The sequence below is a fragment of the Pteropus alecto genome, unplaced genomic scaffold, assembly GCF_000325575.1.
Source record: "Pteropus alecto unplaced genomic scaffold, ASM32557v1 scaffold39, whole genome shotgun sequence".
Lineage (NCBI taxonomy): Eukaryota > Metazoa > Chordata > Mammalia > Chiroptera > Pteropodidae > Pteropus > Pteropus alecto.
Genome location: NW_006443568.1, coordinates 12,800,057 through 12,821,083, shown reverse-complemented (window position 1 = coordinate 12,821,083; position 21,027 = coordinate 12,800,057). Strand labels below are relative to the sequence as shown.

The 21,027-nt window shown below is 51.5% G+C and overlaps 1 protein-coding gene across 1 annotated transcript in view; it reads right to left on the bottom strand.

Moving 5' to 3' along the window:
• The window catches only part of ECE1 (endothelin converting enzyme 1), an 86,749-nt gene that overhangs the window by 47,780 nt on the left and 17,942 nt on the right, over positions 1-21,027 (bottom strand). Inside the window, exon 2 of the mRNA XM_015598811.2 lies at positions 1,707-1,793. Coding sequence (XP_015454297.2) covers positions 1,707-1,793 — 87 coding nt within the window. The remainder of the gene's footprint in view (positions 1-1,706; positions 1,794-21,027) is intronic.

The window sequence follows — 21,027 nt, the reverse complement described above, 5'->3', positions numbered from 1 at the left end:
CATAGGTCATAAAAAGAACAACAATCAGAGCAGTCCCCATATTATGCATTACATCTACTTTCTCTAACTCCCATTTTACAGATGGTTTAAAGGGATTCAGCAGCTCGCCCAAAGATCTTGAGTGGAGTCAGAATTTAAACTTGGGCCCCTGGTTTCAGGAGCCACGCTGCCTCCACTCTGCCAGGCAGCCTCGGGTGGACGAATGTACTTGGTGACCTGAAAAAGGCTATATCCATGTGGGCTGCTGTTATGACGATAACAACATGGCACATTATTTTGTTGTGAATTCCAAATGCTTTTATGCTGATATATTTAGAACCTTCTGTGGAAGATGAGACTGAAAAAGATTGCTGATTAGATGCTGTTTTGATTTGTGAAGGAAAAAGTGCCTGCCACAGAAATCTCATTTCCTGCTGGATTTAGCCTCTTAAGAAGGGTTTGCAGGGAAAAGGTTCTAGACAGACTGGGTTTGATTTCTCACTTTCACAGATTTCTAGCTCTGTGACCTAAGGTGAGTTGTCTCCCCTCTCAGAGCCTTGGTTTTGCCACAGGTAAGTGGGAAGAGTAACCTTTCCAGCTCATGGGGTGGCCCTGAAGGTTAAGTGAGTTGGTGTTGGTAGGGTGCCACACATATTCCAGTGGGCAGACTACTTGCGATCATGAGTTCTGATCTCTCTGGGCCTACTTAGCCTGGAGGAAGAACTCGATCCTTCCATTTATTAATATTCTTATTCCAGCTTCAGGGAGGCGTGCCCTAGTACAGCTGGGCCTGCAGCCTGAGTTTCCACGCACCTACACTTGCCCTCCAGACGATCTGTGGTTTGGAGTCAATTCACTGGGTGCACCCAAGATGCTCCCTAGTGCCTCTCTTGATCAGCCTGGCAGAAGCCCTCCTGGGCTGCGATGCCCTGGCTCCTTCGGGTGTCCTTGAGATTTCCAACTTGGTTCCACCCACGTGCCTGAGTTCAAACCCCACCAGGGCTGAGGTCCTGGTCAAAACGGTCTAGGCTCGGCCTCGCAGAGAGAGAAGAGCAGAAAGCAGCCAGGCTCACTGCTGTGCCACAAGGCAGGGAGGTATAGGATTCTCACAGAGGCAGACGCGGGGAGGGGAGGAACTGGTCTTACCCAGTAGGCTGAAAAGTGGCAGGGAAAGCGGGCAGAGAATGGCTTCCTCCCCTCACCCCAGAGATTCCAGTAGTTAGGGGGAAAGAGGAAGAATAGGATTCACCCTACCAGATAGGGTAACCAACCACCCAGTGTGCCCAGGACTGAGGGGGGTACCAGGGATGCAGGGCTTTTGTGCTAAAACTGGATAGTTTTAGATTCTGCCAGTAATGTGCTGTGTGACCCAGGGCAAGTCCCTCAGTGCTCAGGACCTGCCTCTTCTGTGAAAGGGAATTGGGCCAGTTCAGCTCTGGAGGAGTGGGGAGGGTGTGTGCTTCAACTCTGCCACCTGGGCTGTAGCCCGAGGAGCAGGTGGTCAGGAGGATTTGGGCACCGGCAGAGCTGTTGAGGGGAGGGGCATCCCCGGGGAGTACTTCTGCCCCATTAAAGCTTTTATCCCCCACCCCATGCAGCCCAGTGCTGCCCAGAGCTGCCGGCTGGCACGGACCCCTCCCGGGCAGGCAGGAAGGGGGCGGGGGCAGCACCGGCGCGCATGCCTGGCTCCCTCGGGCTGGGGTCTCGTAAAGAGCCCGGGCTCCTACCTGCAGACCATTTGGGTAGCCGTCGCCCTCGGAGAGCGAGTCCACCAGGTCCTCCTCGTCCAGCGTGGCACGCTTGTAGGTCGACATCTGCAAGGCCAAGTGTAGCACGGACTCCCTCAGTGTTTCCATGGCTCTCGCGCCCGAATGGGGAGAATGGGGAAGCGGCCAGGGCGCCGCCGCCACCCCCCACCACTGCCGCCGCGCCGCGCCCCGCCCGGGACACCGAGACCGGCCCACCCACCGGCCCGCTGTGGGGGCGGGGGTCCCGCCTCCCCCCCATCCCCCGCTCCCCCTGCGCTTATGCAACGCCGCCTCACCCCCAACGCCGACAGCGCTGCGGCCACCTTCTGCGGCGGCCGCACGCTCCGCATGTAGCGCCCCGCGACGCCTAGCCGGGTCCCCACCGTCGCTGCCGTCGCCGCTGCACGCCCTGCTGATGGGGGCGGACCGGGCTGCGGGCCGGGCGGCATCGCACCACCTTCGCGGGCGTGGCCTGATAAGCGCACGTCTCGGTTCCCTCCCTGGCCCCATCGGGAGACCCCCCCCCACCAAGGCCCCAGAGCCCCGGGGGGGAAGGAGGCCTCCCACAGCCAGCGGCAACCTCTCCAAGAAAACTTAAGTCCCCCTCAGTCACCCCCAGTAGCAGATACCAAGAGTCAGGGGAAGTTCCTCCCACCACCGGCCCTTAGGTGCATCAAGGCGGTCCCCATACCCCCCATCTGAGCTACAAAGATTACAGGGGGTGGGCGGGGGTGGGGGAAGACGCAGAATTAAAAAGGCAAGTGTCTCCCCTCTCATTTCCCCCTTCCTCTAGCTGAGGGTTCTTTAAGCCAGAGTTCATGAATGCTATCAGAAAGTTCCAGAGAACGCTCCTGACCGAGAATGAAAAAATGGTGTGTGTGCATTTGGGTGGCTGGAAGGGAATCCGACGCTTGCCTCCGGGCTCCCCACAAAACGTTATGAACCCCTGGCTTCAGCTTCAAGGCTAGTCAAAAACCAGATGCCACTTCCTTCTCAGGAGTCAAGAGCCTCCAGCAGGTGTTCCCTCCCCAGCCCCTGAGGCCTCTGAGGGGCCCTGTGACCTAGGCTGCAAAAACGGGCTGGCTCCGATGTGGGGTGCCCCGGTACGGACACTGGACACCCAGCACTCTCTCTTCCACCAACGACCCTAACTCAGCAGCTCCCCTTCCATTTCTAGGGAGACCTGGAATCTCTCGCATTTATACATTTTTTTCAGCTTTCCAAAGTGTACTTTACTCACTCCCATATTTGATTCTCATGACACACACGTGTGAAGCAACAGGCTTAGAGGGGCTACCGTGACTTTCCAGGGTCACAACCACAGTGACAACTCTTGGCTTCTATTCCTGCCCTCTCACAGTCCTCTCAGCAGCCAGAACGAGCCTTTAAAAAGGAAATTCTAATCTTGTTACTCTCTTGCTTAAAACTCTACAGGGACAGTCCCTTTACCAGTTCCCCATGGCCCCTGCTCCTTACCTCATTCTCGTAGACCCTGATTTGCTTGGCCCCTAGATTCTCCAAGTTTCTCCTCCCTACCCGTAACCTTTATAGAATAGTTCCTTCTGTCTGGAACATTCTTTCTTCATCCCTACTCCTCCCATGGCTGGCTCCTGCTTCAGATCTCAGCTAAAATGTCCCCTCCTCAAATGTCTGGACTGCCCTAAGTAGCCCTTCGAATTCTCCATTACAGCACCCCGTTTTTCCCCTTTATAGCATTTATTACAATCTGTTATTATTATTACTCTTTTATTTTTTTCGTTTACCTCCCTCTCCCTCTTCAAAATTGCGAGCTTTATAGGGGCTGGTACCTTGTCTGGCACAGAGAATTCCCATCACCTGGCATACTGTAGGTGCTCAATAGATAGTTAAAATAAATGGTGGAACAGTGGAGAAGTGACATTTACCTTGGGGCAGTGCCTTTAAATCCTTCTGCATCTAATTTTGCAATGCCCAAGGACACAGGTGTAAGGGGCACAGGTCCCGGGGGAGGCAGAGTACTATGGCTAGAATTTTAATTCTGGAGTCTTCTGCCTCACTCTCACTGGGTGGAGGAGTTCCCATCATCCAGCCCAGAGAGAAAGAGCTCCCAGGCTTCTTCACTTCACGCTGGGTTACAGCTGGGCTTCTTCTAAAACGAAGACAGTTACACTAATAGGTGTCAACCACCTAAGGAAAAGACCCTTGAAAAAGAAGTTCAGTTCACCGAGTGTTTCCCCAGCTCGGCACAGCAGGTACTATTTCCTGGGCACCTAGGAGTATGAGGTATTTGTCAGTTCTTTTATACCCATCATCTCACTTAAGCCTCTCACGCACCTTCTCTCTGAAGCGGGTGCCCCTTTCACAGAGCCTGAAACTGAGGCTCAGTGAAGTAACTTGCCCAGGTACAGTGAAGAAGCGGCTCTTCCTCTTTCGTCTCTTTTCAGAGCTCAGCCCTTCTTGGAAGATCCATTGACCACCTTCCTGACTCCAGGTGGAGTCTGGTTCCCTGCTGCGTCCCCCCCTCACGCTTCCTTCTATGGAAGCACACAGCACTCCAGGAGGAGAACCTTGAAGGCAGGGGCTGGGTCTCATCACGTAGGAAGCCCATCCCAGGGGCGGGGCCATCCATCCCACTGCAGCCAATCTGTGGACGGATGACAGGAGGAGAGTGGCTCACATACCCCACTGCAAGCAGAAATCCCTTGAGATGCAGAGCTTTTCTTTTTCATCACACAAAAGATGAGGGGCCTTAAAGCGAAACTGAACCCACCTCAGGCGTGGGAATGGCTTAGCCGGCTCTGCTACAGTAGGCCCCAGTAGGTAAGTGACATTCCAAGGACAATGGCAGCCCTATCTTTGTACCCGCCCAGAGCCAGGGTGGGGCCTTTCATTCACTGTCTTGTTGGATCCCCACACCTACCTAGCGCCTCAGCCTCAGCAGGTATCGCTTCCGTTTTACAGGTGAAGCAGAAGAAGCAGAGAGGGGTGGAGATACGAAACGTGTCTCTCCTGACCCCATGCTGCCCTGTGGGGTGGCAATCAGCACTTCCACTTTACAGATGAGAAGACTGAAGATTAGACAGGAGGGAGGACTTGTCCTCCTTGCCTATCCCAAGTCACCTGGCTAGAGAGTAAAGGAGCCAGAATATGACTCCTTGCATACCGATAGGATGCTGCCACCAGAGAACCCCAGCTACACAGCTAGTAAGTGGCAGAGCTGGGCCCAGAACCTGGGTCCTGACTCCCGGTCCCATGCTCATTGAGGAAGGGGGATCTGCTTTTACAGGGAGGAACCCCACGGAGGTTCCTCAGGGACACTGAGCTGGCAGGGCGGCCAGAACTTGATCTAATTGCCTCATTTGTGACCGTAGGTGCCACACCTGGCTGCAAGCTTCAGGGAAAGGGGAACCGCTGCTTGGTGGGGAGCCTCTGCCGTGAAATACTCGTTCCTCTTGCACCCCGCCCCACCCTGGGCCTGGTGTTCATGAGAAGGCCTTGAAGACCAACAGAGGAAGGACCATGGCTCGTCTCCCAGTTACACAGAAAAGGTGATGAAAGTCAAATGAGGATGTGATGGTGCCAGTTCTGGAAACTCCACCCTGTGGAAATCAAAGGCCTGGAGTGAACAGAAATGAGAAATATAAACCCTCACGTGGCTCTGACGACAAAGGCTTCTGGCCTAGTGGCACCTGGGCATGATCCTATTTGTCTCAATTGCATTAGTCACTCAGATGTCTCTTGTGGTTGGTTTGCCCAAGGCAGGGGATCTTCAAAGAATTTTGGAGCATGTCAGAGGCAGGAAAAAGCAGCCCCTGAGTGAAATTCACAGGCCTGGGCTTCCTTGGCCACACCCTCCACTCTGTTTTTATCATAGATTTCTAAGCTTCAGCTCCTTATGGATGCAGCTCTTTATGGCCAATGGTTTTGTCAATTCCTGCCTCTCTAGTGCCAGTAATTAGCTGGGATCTGTTAAATCCTATGTGTTGTTTCATGTTATATGTTAATTAAATACTTACATTTAACAGACACAATAATATAGTAGGTAAAAGCTCTACATCTAAACCTCAGTTCAGATCCCCACTGTCACTTCCTAGCTGTATGACCTTGGGCGAGTGACTCAGCCTCTCTGTGCCTCGGTTGTCTCATCTATAAAATAAAGATGATAATAACAGTACCTCCTTCATAGGACTGTTATAATACTTACGTGAGTTAATATAGATAAAGTGCTGAGCACACAGTGAGTGCCCACTAAGTGTTAGCAGTTATTACTTGTATAATCGTTACTGATAAAACACAGGCTCATAACTTTCAGTTGATCCCCACTGTCTAAAGAAGAAAATCTAAACTCCTTAGCTTGGCATTCAAGGACTCTCCCTTCTGGCTTAAACCCTCCACGTACTCATCAGGTGTGTGGTCATCACCCTGGCCCCAGATCTATCTCTGTAGGTGTTGAGCACTCAACAGGAGCTCACCTAGTCCTCGATGCTTGTCAGGCTCTGTGCTGCCAGCTGAGGGGGCAGCCCTGCATAGGACTCAGTCCCCACCCTCAAGGAACCTGCCCCTGATATCCCCTCTCAAGACTGTGCACCCTCCACCTCAGCTACTGCTTTCTGTCTCTGACCTACCTCCTATTCCATGAAGCCCTCCTCCCCTCCCTAGTCAGAAGGAATGATGCCCTTCTTCCTGGAGGGCCCCCATGTAGCACCTGTGTTACATTCAGGCTTTCGTCTAGGCATCTTTATCCCTGGGATGGAGAAGACCTAGGGGTGGGCAACAACCATCTTATTACCAACTCCATCCATGGTGCCCAGCACAGAACCTGGTACATAGGCAACTGGTTAATTTGTATCCCAGATTTTGGCTAAGGCATAGGCATCCGTGATTCTACAAAGAAATAGTAGAGTTCAGTTGCTTGACGACAATCAAGTAACATTCAAATAGGGCAACTGTGGTCAATGGGCAAAATGGTAAAAATACGGTCATCACTCCTGAAGATGACATCACGTGACATCTATTTCTACTATTACATTATCCATTATATTACTCGGTGTCTTCTTCCATGATTAATTTCTTTTGAAATTTACCACAAAGTTTCTGAAAGAGTGAACTGCTTCTTTGTATTTTGATAAGAGAAATCATAGGAATCAGCCCATATCACTTTTTTTCCCTTGGCTGCCAGGAAGCTCATAGCTAAACCAGAAACTCACCTATAGGCATTTTCCTTGTCCATATTTTCCACTATATTTTCTCTGATCCTTATTTTCCATTTCTACTGCATATCATTTATTGAATCACCATCATGGATAAAGTGAATTAGGAACAACCCCCTCCCTGATCCACTCTTCTGGAAATGTAGCTTCGAGGCATTTGTTCAACCCCGGGGACTGAGGTAGTAAAGACAGACTTGGTCCTGACCTCAGGTTTTCTGGCTCATGTGACCATATCATTTCCTCTTTCAGGTCTCAGTTTCCTCATCTGTAAAAAGGGTCGTTGTGAAGATTAAATGAGCTGAAACATGAACTTTCCAGCATATAACATCTCATCCCCAAGTAAACTGGTACCTGACAGACATGCTGTAGTACCCACCTCATACCTGCTTTTTAAATTTTTCCTTTTTACTTTTCCACTTGCTTCTTGTCCATATTTTCCAATCTTGGCCTTAGTTCAGCCAACATTTGGCGTTAATCTAGCCCTGCTGCTGTACTCAAAGCAAAAATGAGAGACTTCCTGAGTGGTCACAGTTAACATCAACAGCGATAAATCCAGCACGACTTACCAATAGTGAGTATGCACTCACGACACCATGTGATGTAAATGGTGCTTTACCCCTGTGTCCTTCCTCCTAAAAACACATTACCTCAGACTAATCACGAGAAAAACATCAGACAAATCCCAACTGAGGAACATTCTACAAAATACCTGCCTGGTACTCCTCAAAACTGTCACATCAAAAACAAGGCAAGTCTGAGAAACTGTCATGGCCAAAAGGAGCTTAAGGAGATGTCACAACTAAATGTAATGGGGTATCCCAGATGGGATCCTAAAACAGAAAGAGGATATTAGGTAAAAACTAAAGAAATCTGAATAACGTATGGATTCTATATCAATATATATCAATATCATTTCATTAATTGTAATAAATGTATCATGTAACTTAAGATGTTAATAACAGGAAATTGGGTGTGAGGTCTAAGGGAACCCTGTACTACCTTCCTAGTAATGATATAAACCTAAAACTGTTCTAAAATAAAATGTATATTAAAAAAAAAAAATGACTGCCCCCCAAAACAGAAAACAGAGTTGTCAACTCTGACACAAGCCTAGTGTTGCCCAGTTCTCAAGGCTCTTTTATACCCTGATCTTGTTTGTGTCTCACAATCACCCTGGAATAAGCCCTGGGATCCCCATTTCACAGATGCAGAGGCTAAGGCCAGAGATAAGAGGCAGCGTTCCAGAGCGGGGCTCAACCCCAGACCTTCGTCACCCTCTCAGGGCTCTTCCCGGCCCGCTAGGCCAACCTCCTTTGGAGATGACAGGCTGTCCCACTCAAGATGTGGGAAATTGTGAGGGATATGACTGGGGATGGGGGCCGAGTGGGGTAGGGGAAGATTCCACTTTGTGCACCAAGGAGTCAGATGGAGCTGGAGGCCTGAGCACAGAAAGGGAGAAGGTGGACAGGAGTTAGGGGGAGAGGAGGCCCAAAGGTAGGTAACACTCAGGAAGAGACTGGAAGGCCAAGGGCACAGAGCATATGTGGGAGGTCAAGGTTGCTGTCTCGTCAGAGAAGGTGTCAGCCCTGCCAGCCAATGAGTCAATCACCCTGGTCTGGACCAGAGTCCCATTCCAGGCTTTCCCTAATGTGTGGTCAGTGGGAGATTCGCCCACACATGCAGGGAGCTGGAAAACACTCACACATTTGGCCTGGTGTATAGGCTCACTTGCCTGCGGGCCCTGGGAAGCACTGAAAGCCTTACTTAGTGCTACCAGCCAATGGGCTGAGACCATCCCACACCCAAGCCCCAAACCTGGTCAGTAGCTCTTCCTTACTCCTTGACACAGACCACTCATCATACCGTTGACCATCCAGCCCCATGCACAGGTCCTACCACACCGCGCTCCACCCTGCCACCTGACAGCCTCCATCTGTCATCTCTGCCCTTCTGTTCAGGCCCACTTGATCCTGCCCCCTTCCCCAGGAAGCCTTCTCTGATTAGCCCCCTGACCCTCTAGATCTCTAATTAGCACTCCACTCAGTCCCTCATCTCCGGGCTGGCTCCAGGCAGAAACTTCTAAACTAACTGATATGATCTAGTCACTCCTCCTCCAAACAGTAGCTCCCTGGAACTGGCAGAAGAACACATGAGATTTGGGCGGCTTCCAACCCCCTCCTTCTATCCCCAAGATCTGGCTCATGGCTCCTCTCTAGCCTCTCTCTCAGCTCTCCTCCCTCACATGCTCAAACCTCAGTCAAATATGAACATGCTTCCTGTTTCTAGGCCTTTGCATATCTACTGCCCTCTGCCCATGAGGCCTTTCTTCTCCAACTTCCCCTGGCTAACCCTTCAGCTCAGATGCATCTTCTTCCAGGCAGCCTTCTTGGACTTGTGGACTGTGATCCTTCCTCCTTGCTCTCCAGCAGCACCCGGCATGGCCTTCTAGCTTCTCGTCCCAACAGAGAGACCACAGCCGAGTGCAGCTACGGGACCTGGACAGTCATTCCATTTCCTTCCTGCGCTTTGGTTTTCTCATCTATCAGGTGAAGATGATACCTACTCCATAGGGTCTTTATATATAGTAAACAAAATAAGACACATCAAGTCCTCAGCCCAGTGCCTCACACAGAAGAAGCACTGAGCGAATGTTAGCGTGTGTGGTGGTAGGTTCAGAAAGGGCCGACTCGTCCAGTCACACTGAGAATGATGGAAGATGGGAAGGGAAGGAAAAACTAGAAGGACCTATGACATGCTAGGCACCGGGCCTGGTACTTGTTGGTATATATTATCTCCTTGATCCTCTTCTGTTACATAGTGTAAAACAAATGTAATACAGGGAGGGTTAGTAACTTGTCCAAAGTCAAGCATCTGGTAAATAACAAAGCCTGGTTGGGAACCCAGGTAGACCTATCCCCAAAGCTTGTGGTTTTGCCATTACAACAAATAAAATGGCAGCCCCAGCCCGCTCCTTCTTTACCACTCCAGGTTATCACATCCTGGCCTGGTTAAAGGGGCCGAGTTGTCCATTCTGATCTCTGAGCACCAAGTTTGAGACAGAAGCCTACAGCTGGCCCTAAGCTGTGCAGGACGACCAGGCTGGGTAAGTCGCAAGCCGAGACCAAGTATGCCAAACAATTTGCTGATCTAATCACATAAAACTTAGGACAAAGTTAATCTGTCTCACTTAATGATATTTATGATGATGATGACAGAGCTGCCCAGCAATTAAGCTCAGCCAGGAAGCAGCTCAGGGAAATGGTTGTAATTAGTATTTGTGTTACACAGGGTCAGGTGAGGGCTGGAAAGAGGGAGGAGGAAGCAGGTAGGGCAGGCAGCTGTGGGGACTCCTTGGCTCCAGGAACTGAGGATGGTGGCTGGGGAGCTCACGGTTTGTGCCAGGCCCTGTGCCAACCAACTCATGTGGACAGTTTGACTTTCATGATAACTCTGTGATGTGGGCCCTATCGTCCTTTTTCTAAGGTGAGGAAGCAGGCTCAGAGAGGTCCATTCACTTGTCCAAAGTCACACAGCCAGTAAAGAACAGAGCCAGGATTCACAGAGGCCTGCCCAACTCCCCCTCCAGCCCAGATGATGTTCTAGTTAGTAGGAAGTAATTAGGGCCTGAGCTAGAAGGCAGGAGATCCATATTCTGGTCCCAGTTCTGACACTGCCTTATCCTAGGCCTCAGCAAGTGTCTCCTCTCCAGAACACCAAGAGAAGGTGTGGTGGTCAGGCTGGGAGTGGCTGAGAATGTGGACCTGGGAGCGAGGCTCCTTGGATTCTAATCTTTGGGCATGCCACGTCACTGTCTGAGCCTCAGTGTCCTTGTCTATAAAATGGAGGCAACAGGTGTCACCCTCATAGGGTTGTGAGGGTTAAATAAGTTTAAAAACTTACAACGATGCCTGAATATTATTATCATTTATGAGGAAATCATGGGCTTTGGGGTCAGTTTTTCCATCTGTGGACTGGAGAAGCACTTGCTGGATTAGACAGCAGTTCGTAAGCATATGCATTTTAAATCCCATACAGTCTTTTATTTTAAAAACTTAACATGGCAACCCAAATACAAAAGCGATATAAATGGGGCTGCCATTGATGCATTCAGTGACCTTATATACGAACCCCAAACCTGGCTTCCTCAGGGGTTCCAAGAAACAGAGTTTGAAAATCACTCATCTACATTTCTCTCAGAACTAATGGCTCTAAAGCTCTGAGATCCAAGGTGAGGCTGATGCAGGAGGTGAGGGCCCGGGGCTGGCTAGAGTGATGCTCCCCCAGCGGCAGGGACACACGGAGACTGTGGGATGGGCTGGGCCATGCCCACAGCGGAGTCTACTGGTGCCTACTGGCTTCCACCATTCAAGCCGGACAACTGTCTTCCCAGGAGGCGGCTGACAAGCAGAAGGAAGAGCACTGGACCTGGAGTCAGGCAGATGGACCCATAGTCCAGCCCAGCCACATGGCCTCGGGCAGATCATGTCACCTGTCACCTCTCTGGGCTAATGGTCCAGGTGGGGATAACACCATCCACATCTAGTAACATCGGAACAAAACTGAGTCACAGGCACATACAGGCTTTGCCACTGTGAAAGACAGTCCTCCTAAGAGCACAGAGTTTGGAGCCAGACTATGCAGTTTCAAGTCTCGACGCTACGACCCAGGGTTCAGCTACGGAGCCTGTTTCCTCCTGTGTAAAGGGACAACATAAAGGGCTTAGCATTGTGCCCGGCACACAGTAAGCACTCAATAAGTGCTTGCTGCTCTTGGGTTTGTGGGACCGATAACTAAAAGCAAACTTGCTCCCTAGAGCCCACAATGTAGACACAGCTGAAGAGGGATGAGTGTCTGGCTCCTCCCAACCCTCTAACGCATGCAGGTTCAAACACAGTGGTTGAGATTTTTTGGTTCTGTGCTAAGCTTTCCTGGGCTAGACTGGGGATATATCTGTCCTCTGTCAACACAGTGGTTGAGATTTTTTGGTTCTGTGCTAAGGTGTGGCTCAAGCTTTCCTGGGCTAGACTGGGCTATATCTGTCCTCTGTTGTTAAAAGGTCAATTCAATTCAATAGCTGTTTCCTGGAGGTTCTGTGATGGCTGTTTATGAGCACCTATCATGTGCCAGGCCTTTACCGCAACCCTACATGGTAGGTAGTACTGTGCCCATTTGATGGATGAGGAAACTGAGGCTCAGAGAGGTGACATGACCACCCCAAGGCCAGGCTGCCCCTTTGCAGCATAAAGGATCTGGAGCCAGGTCCGGAGGGTTCCCCTAGTGTGAAGGCTGCTGGAAGGCTTGTGAGGGCCCTGGGGTGACAGCCCATGTTACTCAGTGTTCTGGCGGGAGGTGGCATCTTCAGAGTGGGGAGACCCAGCTGGCATTAGGTCTTACTCAGGAAACAACCTTGACCCCAGAGGAACCAGAAGCCTGAGTGGCTGAGCCCTTCAAAGCCCAGCAGCACGTTACCTCCTCCAGGAGGTCCTTCTTGACTAGTCCTGCCACCTCATCCCTCCTCTGGCCCACAGACAGCTCTTTGCTGTGCACCAGAGCAGTGCTGAGCTCTCTATACACATCAGTCACTCAATCCTGCCAGCAGCTTCCTGGTGGTGATGTTCACCTGTCTGAGCTTTGGCTTCCTCATTGGTAAATGTGTGATAATAAGAGTACATATCTCAAAAGTGGGTGCGAAGATCAAATTGGAAAAAAAAAAATGATAATAATGGCGAACGCTTACTTGCCACTTACTTCCTACCAGCCCCTGGCTAGGTGCCACAGATAAGATGAGGGGAGGGTCTGGCCTTTCCCTGCCAGGCTCTGGAACGCTTCCCTGCCAGTGACCACAGACCCTCCTTCCCCACAACTCCTGGTCCTGAGGAATGAAGCCAAATGGAGCAGAAAGGGCACCGGAGTGGGAGCCAGGAGTCCAGGTCTGGGTCCTGGCTATGCCCTCTCTGGGCTTCAGTTTCCTCTCATGCCCCTCCGCCCCCGCCCAAGTAGGAGGGGATGATGGAAATACAATCTTGTTTTGCCAGGTGATCCTTATCTTCCCCTTCCCAACCATCCTCAAGTGAGGCTTGTCCAGACGGAACACATCGGGTGGGGATGCCCCAGCCACCAGCTCCCCTGGCAGCGGCAGCCTGGCCTGGCCCTGGGCCTTGCTGGCTGGTTCTTCTCCTCACCCCTGCCATCTTCCTGGGCCTGGGCTCTCCCCCTGCCAGATTCCTACTTCTGCCTCCACTTGCCCAGTGCTCCCTGACACCTGCATCAAGCATCAGCCATGCTTTCATCTTCCCACTCCTACCCCTTGGCTGCTTTCCCAGCACTTCCTAAAATTGGGGCTCTACCAACTGACAGCCAAGGTGCCCGGACATGAAAACTGCCGGTGCCAGGGCAGTCCCAGCGGGTGGGGCCGGGGCGCTCTCTCATTGCTCGTTCAGGGTGGTAGCTGGCAAAGCTGCACCCCAAGAGGTATAACCATCCCTGGCAGCCTTACTCCCCCTTTCCCTGGGGAGTATGTGCAGTGGTTAGAAGCACAGAGTCGGGAACCAGACAGTCAGGGTTCAAATCCTAGCCAAGTACTCACCCTACAACCTTGGGCGAGTCACTTAATCCCTCTCTATGGCTCAGCTTACTCATCTGTTAAATGGATTATTAATAAATTGTTAGGAGGATTAGATGACTTAATAACATCAAGCACTTAGAATGCGACCTGAAACAAAGGAACCACTCAGCAAACATCAGCTGTTACGATTACCCACATTCTGATTAGCCCAAGGCAGAACTCGCCAAGTGGCAGTCCACAGGTCAAGTATGGCTCAGATGTGAATTATTCGGCCTGCAGTGCTGTAAAAGATTTTGAAATGCCAATATTTAGGAGGTTTTACACAAAAATCAGTATTTTCAGCTTTCCTTAAAAAAAAAAAGAAAGACTTGGCAATGCTGGGCCCATATTCTCAAGTGGCAACAGCAAACTGGAGCTAAGGAGTGGCTGCCCCTTTGGCCAGGCCGCGAGTCCCTAGGACACCACAGCCACCCACCCTACCCCCACCCCTTCTTGTCTCCTCACTGTGGTCCAGGGTCAGCTGTCATTTTTCATCAGTCTAGGGCTCTGTTTCTCATAACAAAGAGAAAGGAGAAATATTTATTGTCCCCTTGTCTGTCAAAAGTAGGAAGATGATTTATGTGAGGCTTAAAAACAGGCAAAACGAATGTACAGTGACAGACATCAGAACAGCGGTTGCCTCTGAGGATGGGACTTCCTGGAAAGGGGCCTGAGGGCGCTTTCTGGGGGAACAGGAACGTGGAAATGTCCTATATCTTGATTCCACTGTGGGTACACAGTGTCTGTTTGTCAAAACTCATCCAACTGTTTGCTTTTGGCCTGTGCATTTTATTCTGTGTAAATTACATCTCAGTAAGAAAAAAAAGTGGAAAGTCGAAAAATAGGTCAGGAGGGTCTCGTGTTTCAATAACAGTGACTGACTCTTTTCGTGGGTGTGAAGAAAATGCCTATGAGTTTAATGTACTGATAAAGAAGACACACCTAAGGTGCCCCTGGGAAATCACCCCAGTTACCCTGCTGATGTTGGAGTTTGAGACCTACGTACGGTCCAATGCCGTGAATGACTAATCTTCAAAGAACTGTACAGATACATGATGTCCAACACGGTGGTCATTAACTGCATGTGACTACTGAAATGAAAATTAATTAAAAAGATAAAAATTAAATTTCTCATTCGTACCAGTTATATTTCAAGTGCTCAATAGCCATACATGATTAACGGGCAGTACAGATATAGAACATTCCCATTACCACAGAAAGCTCTACTGGACAGCACTGGTGTCCATGCTGGCTATAACGCCGGGTTACCTTGTGGGTCCCCTGCCAGGGCAGGCACCATGATCACCACTGTGCAGCACCTGACGCAGAGCAGGTGCTCAGTAAACATGAGCTGAATGAATGAATGAAAGTAGAAGCAGCAAACAGTAAAACCGGGGTTTGAATTCCAACTCTGGCCCTTGCCAACTGTGGGGTCTCCAGTAAATCTCCCCAAGCTTAATCTCTCCTTCCTCTGAGGACTGGGCACATAAACCAATGTCCTCAGGGCTGCTCGGAGTCCCAGGGGCCAGGGAAGGGCCTGGAGGAGAAATGACATGCCAGCAGTGCCCCCTGAATTCTAGAACAGGAGGGAGGCATGGCAGTGGTCGCAGGGGCAGCCGGGGGCGCATTTCTGTTTGTGAGAGAAGCTTTTGAAAATGAGGGGCGGGGTCAGGCAGTGGTAAAGATAAAGCAGGCTGGGCCCAACTCTGCGGGTTCCGAAGGGAGGGCTGCCGAGCACGGGGGAAATCTGCGTTAGCCCCCAGACCTGGCCACTGGAACATGAGCTGGGAAACAGCATTGGACACCTGCAGGCACTGCTGTAGTTGGAATGGCTGGGACAGGGAGCCGGCTCAATCCCCAAAGAGAACCCTTCGTCCTGCAGGGTGTGAACCCCTCATCCAAGCAGGCCAGAATGGGGCTCATGATGGGGGCTGCTGGGAGGCCAGAGGGCTGGCTGGGTCCTGAGCAAGGGGATGGGCCAGGTTTGTCTTCCTAGCATCCATCCTCCATGTTCAGTCATACAGAGCCTTCTAGAAGCCAGGAATGTCATTCTCATCTGTTTATTCATTCCACAAATATTTATTAGGTACCAGGAAATGAGCTCCATGCTTGATATACATCGCTGAACAAGACAAAATCCTTGCTCTCAGGAGCTTGAATTTTAATGAGAGACAGACAATAAACAATGTTGCTAAGAGTTATAATAATAATAGCATCTGACATTTATTGAGTGCTTACTGTATGCTCAGCGCTATACTGAGTGCTTTTTAATGCATTTCTCATTTAATCCTTATAAAAATGATAATATGTATTAGTATTGACCCCATTTTATAGGTGAGGAAACTGAGGCACAGAGAGGTTACAGCCAAGATCATCCAGCTCTAAGTGGCAGAGTTTGGGATTTGAACTTGGTCAATCTGACTCGAGTTCCCACCCCTAACCAGTACCCGGCCCGCCTTAGTGTATAAGAACTTGGGTTACAAGACAGTGCAGCAGGGCAGAGTGGGGGAGAATGCCTGGGGAAGACTTGAGGAAGGCTTCTCTGAGCAGGTGACAGGTATGTGAAACCAGAATGAGGAGGTATTAGCTTACAAGGGCACCTCAGACCAATAGAACAGCGAGAACAAAGCCCCAGAGGTGGCACCAAGCATAGTGTTCAAGGAGCAGGAAGAGGGCAGTGTGGTGGGAGGGGAGCGAGACAAGGGGACCCCTCCACATCACCCCATTCTACAGACGAACTGAAGCCGAGAGACAGGAAGCCTTGTAAGCAAGCTGAACCAGGGGCCCAGCCGGGACCAGAAGCCAAGTCTCTGGACTCTCAGCTCAGTGCTCCTTCTACAGCCTGGCACACCTGTGCCATGAATACTAAAGGCTCGGTGATGAGGACTGAGCCAACTTGGGCTTAGGATGACTGCGGGGAGCTGATGGTCCGTGGTCTCCCTGCACCCAGATCTCCCCTTCCTTCTAGGTCCAGCATGTCGGCTCCTGGACTGCACGCTGCTCAGGACACCTGTCCATGTTTCCCCAGCCAGGGCCGCGTAACACTGGCCACCCGCCTTACCACGCTGGACGCAGGCTCACTCCCCTTAAATCACTTTTGCTCTTCCCAGGAACTCTGAGAGGTTGGAGTGAGGATCTCCAGTCACGGATGGGAAGATAGATTTTGAAGTCAGACACATGTGGCTCAGCTGTTTAGTAACTGTGACACTGAGTGAGTCACATCACCTCTTGGAGACTCTCCTTCCCTGTCTATGCAATGAGGGCATCAGTAGCTTCCTGGAGGGTTGTTAGGAGCATCAAACGAGACACTGTGAGAAGTAGCAAGTGCAGGAGCCGGCACGGAATGTTTCATAAAAGGCAGCTTTCGAAGATCCTCGTTACAGTCACGCGTGTGAGGATGTCATGAGCACGAGGTCACCAGGAGACCTTTCCTTGCACCCCGGGGGCACTCTGGTCATGCTCCCTGCCGGGTCTGGAGCTCTGGTCCTAGAGCAAAAAGCTGGGGATTCTTCTCACCGCTGAGGAAAGCAGCCGAGGGCTGGAAGTAGAATCTCTCTCTGCCTTGCCAACCAGAGACCATACCTGCTGCAGTGGCTGTGCCCCCAAGAGAGGCTGCTGCTCCTGGTCACTGAGCAGCAGGGACTGGGAAGGGACAGACAAAGCCTTTGTGGAAGAAGCCAGGACCAGGGGAGAGCCCCTGCCCACACAGAAGCCTGAGCCCACCTTGCGCATCCTCGTGGGGCAGAGCCTGGGGCAGGATAGAAGAGAAGAGCCTGGCTCACTGGTTTCCTAATAGCAATGGGTCACATCCCTCTGGAGCCCCTCGGAGGCTCCAGACACATCATCTCTAGAAATCTGCCTGCTCCACTCCTGTGTAATCCATAATCCAGCTCCTGCCACCCTCATGAGAACAGCCCACGCATCCCCTGGAGCACGCCTCCACTTCCCTACCTCTGGACCTTTGCTTATGCTGTTTCTTCCACCTGGAGAGCTTTGCTCCCTGCTCTGCTCTCTAAGGGCTAACCCTTTGAGGCTCAGCCTAAATAGCATTTCCTTAGCCCCCAGCTGAAGTAGCTCCTTCTTCGGACCTTTAGTTTCACAAGTATTTATTGAGGCTCTTTAGACCAGCTAGCCTCCTTTCTCTCACATCCCGCTAGGGCTCAGACACAAGGGCACAATCAGAAGCCTTAGTTCCCAGTCCCTACCCCAGAGGCCACTTGCGTAGGACTCCCAGGGGCTGCTGGGGTCCTCCCTTGGAGGAATAGAAAAGCATTCTTCCATTAGGGGGAAAAAAAAATCCCTTCTGTGGAATTGGGGGTAAGAAGAGGAAAGGTGTCCTGTGGGAAGGGCTCTGCAGTGTGTCCTAGAACTCCCTCAAATCAGGGGTGAGACTGGAGACAGGGGTGAAGCTGTCCAGAGCCTGGGACATGGACCTAGAAAATCCGGCTGTGTGACCTCGGGCAAGTGACCTACCCTTGCTGAGCCTCAAATGCTTCACTTATAAACTGGGGTCGATACTCCCTATCTCTGTAAATAGAAGGGAAAGCCCTTGGCACACAGGAGGTGCTTGAGCCTGGGGAAAGCTGGACCTGTGGACTGATGCTGAGCTCCCCAGGGCTCCACTCGCAAATGCTGCAGCTCAGAGCACCTCTCCCCTTCCGGGCCTCCCCTGCCAGGAGTGGTTTTAAAACTCCCCAGCACCTCGGCTAGAAGCCAGAGCTTCTTAAAGTTACTTACCTCCTGCTGAGGGCTTAGCTGGACCCAGCCAGAGCCCATCGTTCATTCACTGTTTCTGGAGATTATCACAGCTCACAGAAACAGCAGGGCACCTGGCAGGAACCTGGCCCTAGCTCTTCTCTAGCTGGGGGCTGGAACTGGGCCAGGAGAGCACCCCACTTACTTTGAGAGCATCCACAGCACACTCCTTCCTCCCTCCCTTCCCCATCACCCAGGCCGCACTTCAGTTCTGGGGTTCTGGGGTCGCATCTTAGGCACAGGCACTGCGATCTCATCCCCACTGAGGCATGAGACATGGAGTTCCATGGGAAGAACTCTGAGCTAGAATCAGGGGGTGGTCACTCCCACTCTGTGCTTAAGAAAATAAACCACTAAAATAAATATACCACTAAGAAAATAAACCTCCAGAGCCAGACTACTTGGGTTCAAATCCTAGCTCTGTCATTCACCAGCTATGTTTCCTTGAGCAAGTTACTTAACCTCTCTGTGCCTCCATTTTCTTACCTGTGAAGGGGTGAAATAATAGTGCCTACCTCGCTGGGTTGTTTGGAGGATGGAATTAGTTTTTTGTAAAGTGTTTACAACAGCACCTGGTACAGTGTGAGTGCTGAATTGGTTAATTGAATGACTAAGAGAATCAACGCACCCACACTCTGCTCCGTGGTACGTGAGGCCCTTCAAGATCTTCCCAGATACCGCCGCCTGCCATCCCCTTAGCAGGTCAAGGTCACCCCCTTCCCACCAGCCCCCTCTGCCTGGCACAATCTCACTACTGCTGGTTCAAATGCCACCTCCTCTGTGAAGGCTCCTTAGGACCTTCAGGGTGGTGAGTGGCAGAAGCCCAGCTCTAACTGGGTTCTGTAGCGAAGCAAACGCCCCAACTTGCATTGCCTGAAAAGGGTAGGAGGTCAGGCCTCAGGTCAAGAGACCCAGGAGTTCAAATGATGCTGTTGTTTTCTCCCCACCCTCTGAACCCATCCCCCCTTCCCATGTGTGCTACCCTCATTCTCATCTCCTGCGTTTAGACAACCTTCACGTCTGCAGAACTGGGCCCGCCTTGCCACCTGGCAGCCGAGAGCCCTAGAGAAAAGAACCCTTCTCTCTCTGTTGAATTATAAAGTCTCAAAGAAAAACTGATTGGCCAGGCCTGGTTCACGTGCCCTGTGAAAAGGTGGGACAAGAGCCTGCGACTGGCATCCAACCAAGTAGTACCCAAAGGAAGGGGCTGCTGTAGGCAGGAAGAGGGGCGAGGGCGGTGTGACAGACAGGACCCGTGTCCACACCACTGCCCCGACACCACCCTGACACCACCCCTCCCTCTGTGCTCCCACGGCACTCTGCGCACCCTCCGCCAGAGCCCAGTGGGGAGGTGGCTGTCCTGCCCACTGGACTATGGAGTCTTAAAGATCCAAGGTTCCGGCCATCTTGGCCCCCAGCACTCGGCTCTGCCCCTTGACCATAAACTGCTTTCAATAAATGAGGAAAATGAGGCTCAAGAAGTATTGGGGGGTCTCCCAAGGGGCCAACCAGGAGGAGAGTCTTAGTTTAGGCTCTTCTGACACCACCTTGCAGCCTCTTCCTTCTACTTACGATCATCAAAACCATCCTGTAGAAAACTCTTTGACAAGGAGACTGGAACCCACCCCCTAGGAAGCAGGAGATGGGCCCCTAGCCCGGTTCCCCCGTGGGAGAGAGCTCTGGCTTTGCAGTCAGTTGGACCTGTGTTCAGAACCATCGTCTTCCAAAGACCACATGACGACCGTGGGCAACCTAGGTGGTTTTAAGGATTTAACATGAGAATATAGACCAAGTATTCAGCCCACAGTAGGGACCTGAGGAATGGGAGCTGCTGTTTCCCGGGTTGGGCCCCCTGGCCCTTTCAGAGCAGCAGCTGGTTCTGGCTGGCTGCCCAGACCGTAGGGCCCGGAGGGTTACGACCCCAGCGCCAACGTGCAGGAATGTTCACAACGTTTGTCCACTCCTCCATCCACTCATTTATAAGCCCAGCAGGCCCGTCCCACATGCCACCAGCAACACAGGCTTCCAGGGCAAGCAGGAAAAAGAGCATGCAGCATTGCCAGCTGACACAGCCCTTTTCTCAGATAGTCACGCATGGCATTGGCAGGCAAGACAACGTAGCAGAAGGAGTATGGTGGACCTAGGACCCGTGCAACCTGGGTTCAAATCCCAGCTCTGCCTCCTACTCTCCGTCTGACTTGGCAAGTCACATGATCACCCTGCGCCTCAGTTTATCAGTAAAAGAGAGATAGTAATAGCACCATTCTCACAGGTGACCATGAGAATTCACTGAGTTAAAATATGTAAAGCATTTTGAACGCTGACACTGTTGTCTATTTGATTTGCTAATGCATCTGTGAGGTAAGTACCATCATGGCCCCTCATTCTGCAGGGGAGGCAGTGACTTGCTCGGGTTACAGTGCCGGAGAGTGACAGGGCCAAAACTGGACACCAGGTCCGTCTGACTCTGAACTCCCTGTTGTTTTCACCCTGCCCCCATTATTCCCTCTGGGACTCTGAAAAATCCTGTCTCAGCATGAAGTGCTCATCCCCACCTGCCACAACTCCCCACATTCGGCCCCAGCCAATCAGGGTGGACCCTGGGCCAAACCAGATGCTACTGAGCTGGCGTTGCCTCAGTGACCAGGAATGTTCGCCTGACAAAGCCCAGCCCAGGCTCAGCTTCCCATCTGGTACCCATTACCCTCCTTCCCACACGTGTCATGCTTGCCTGTGGGGCGGGGGGAACCCG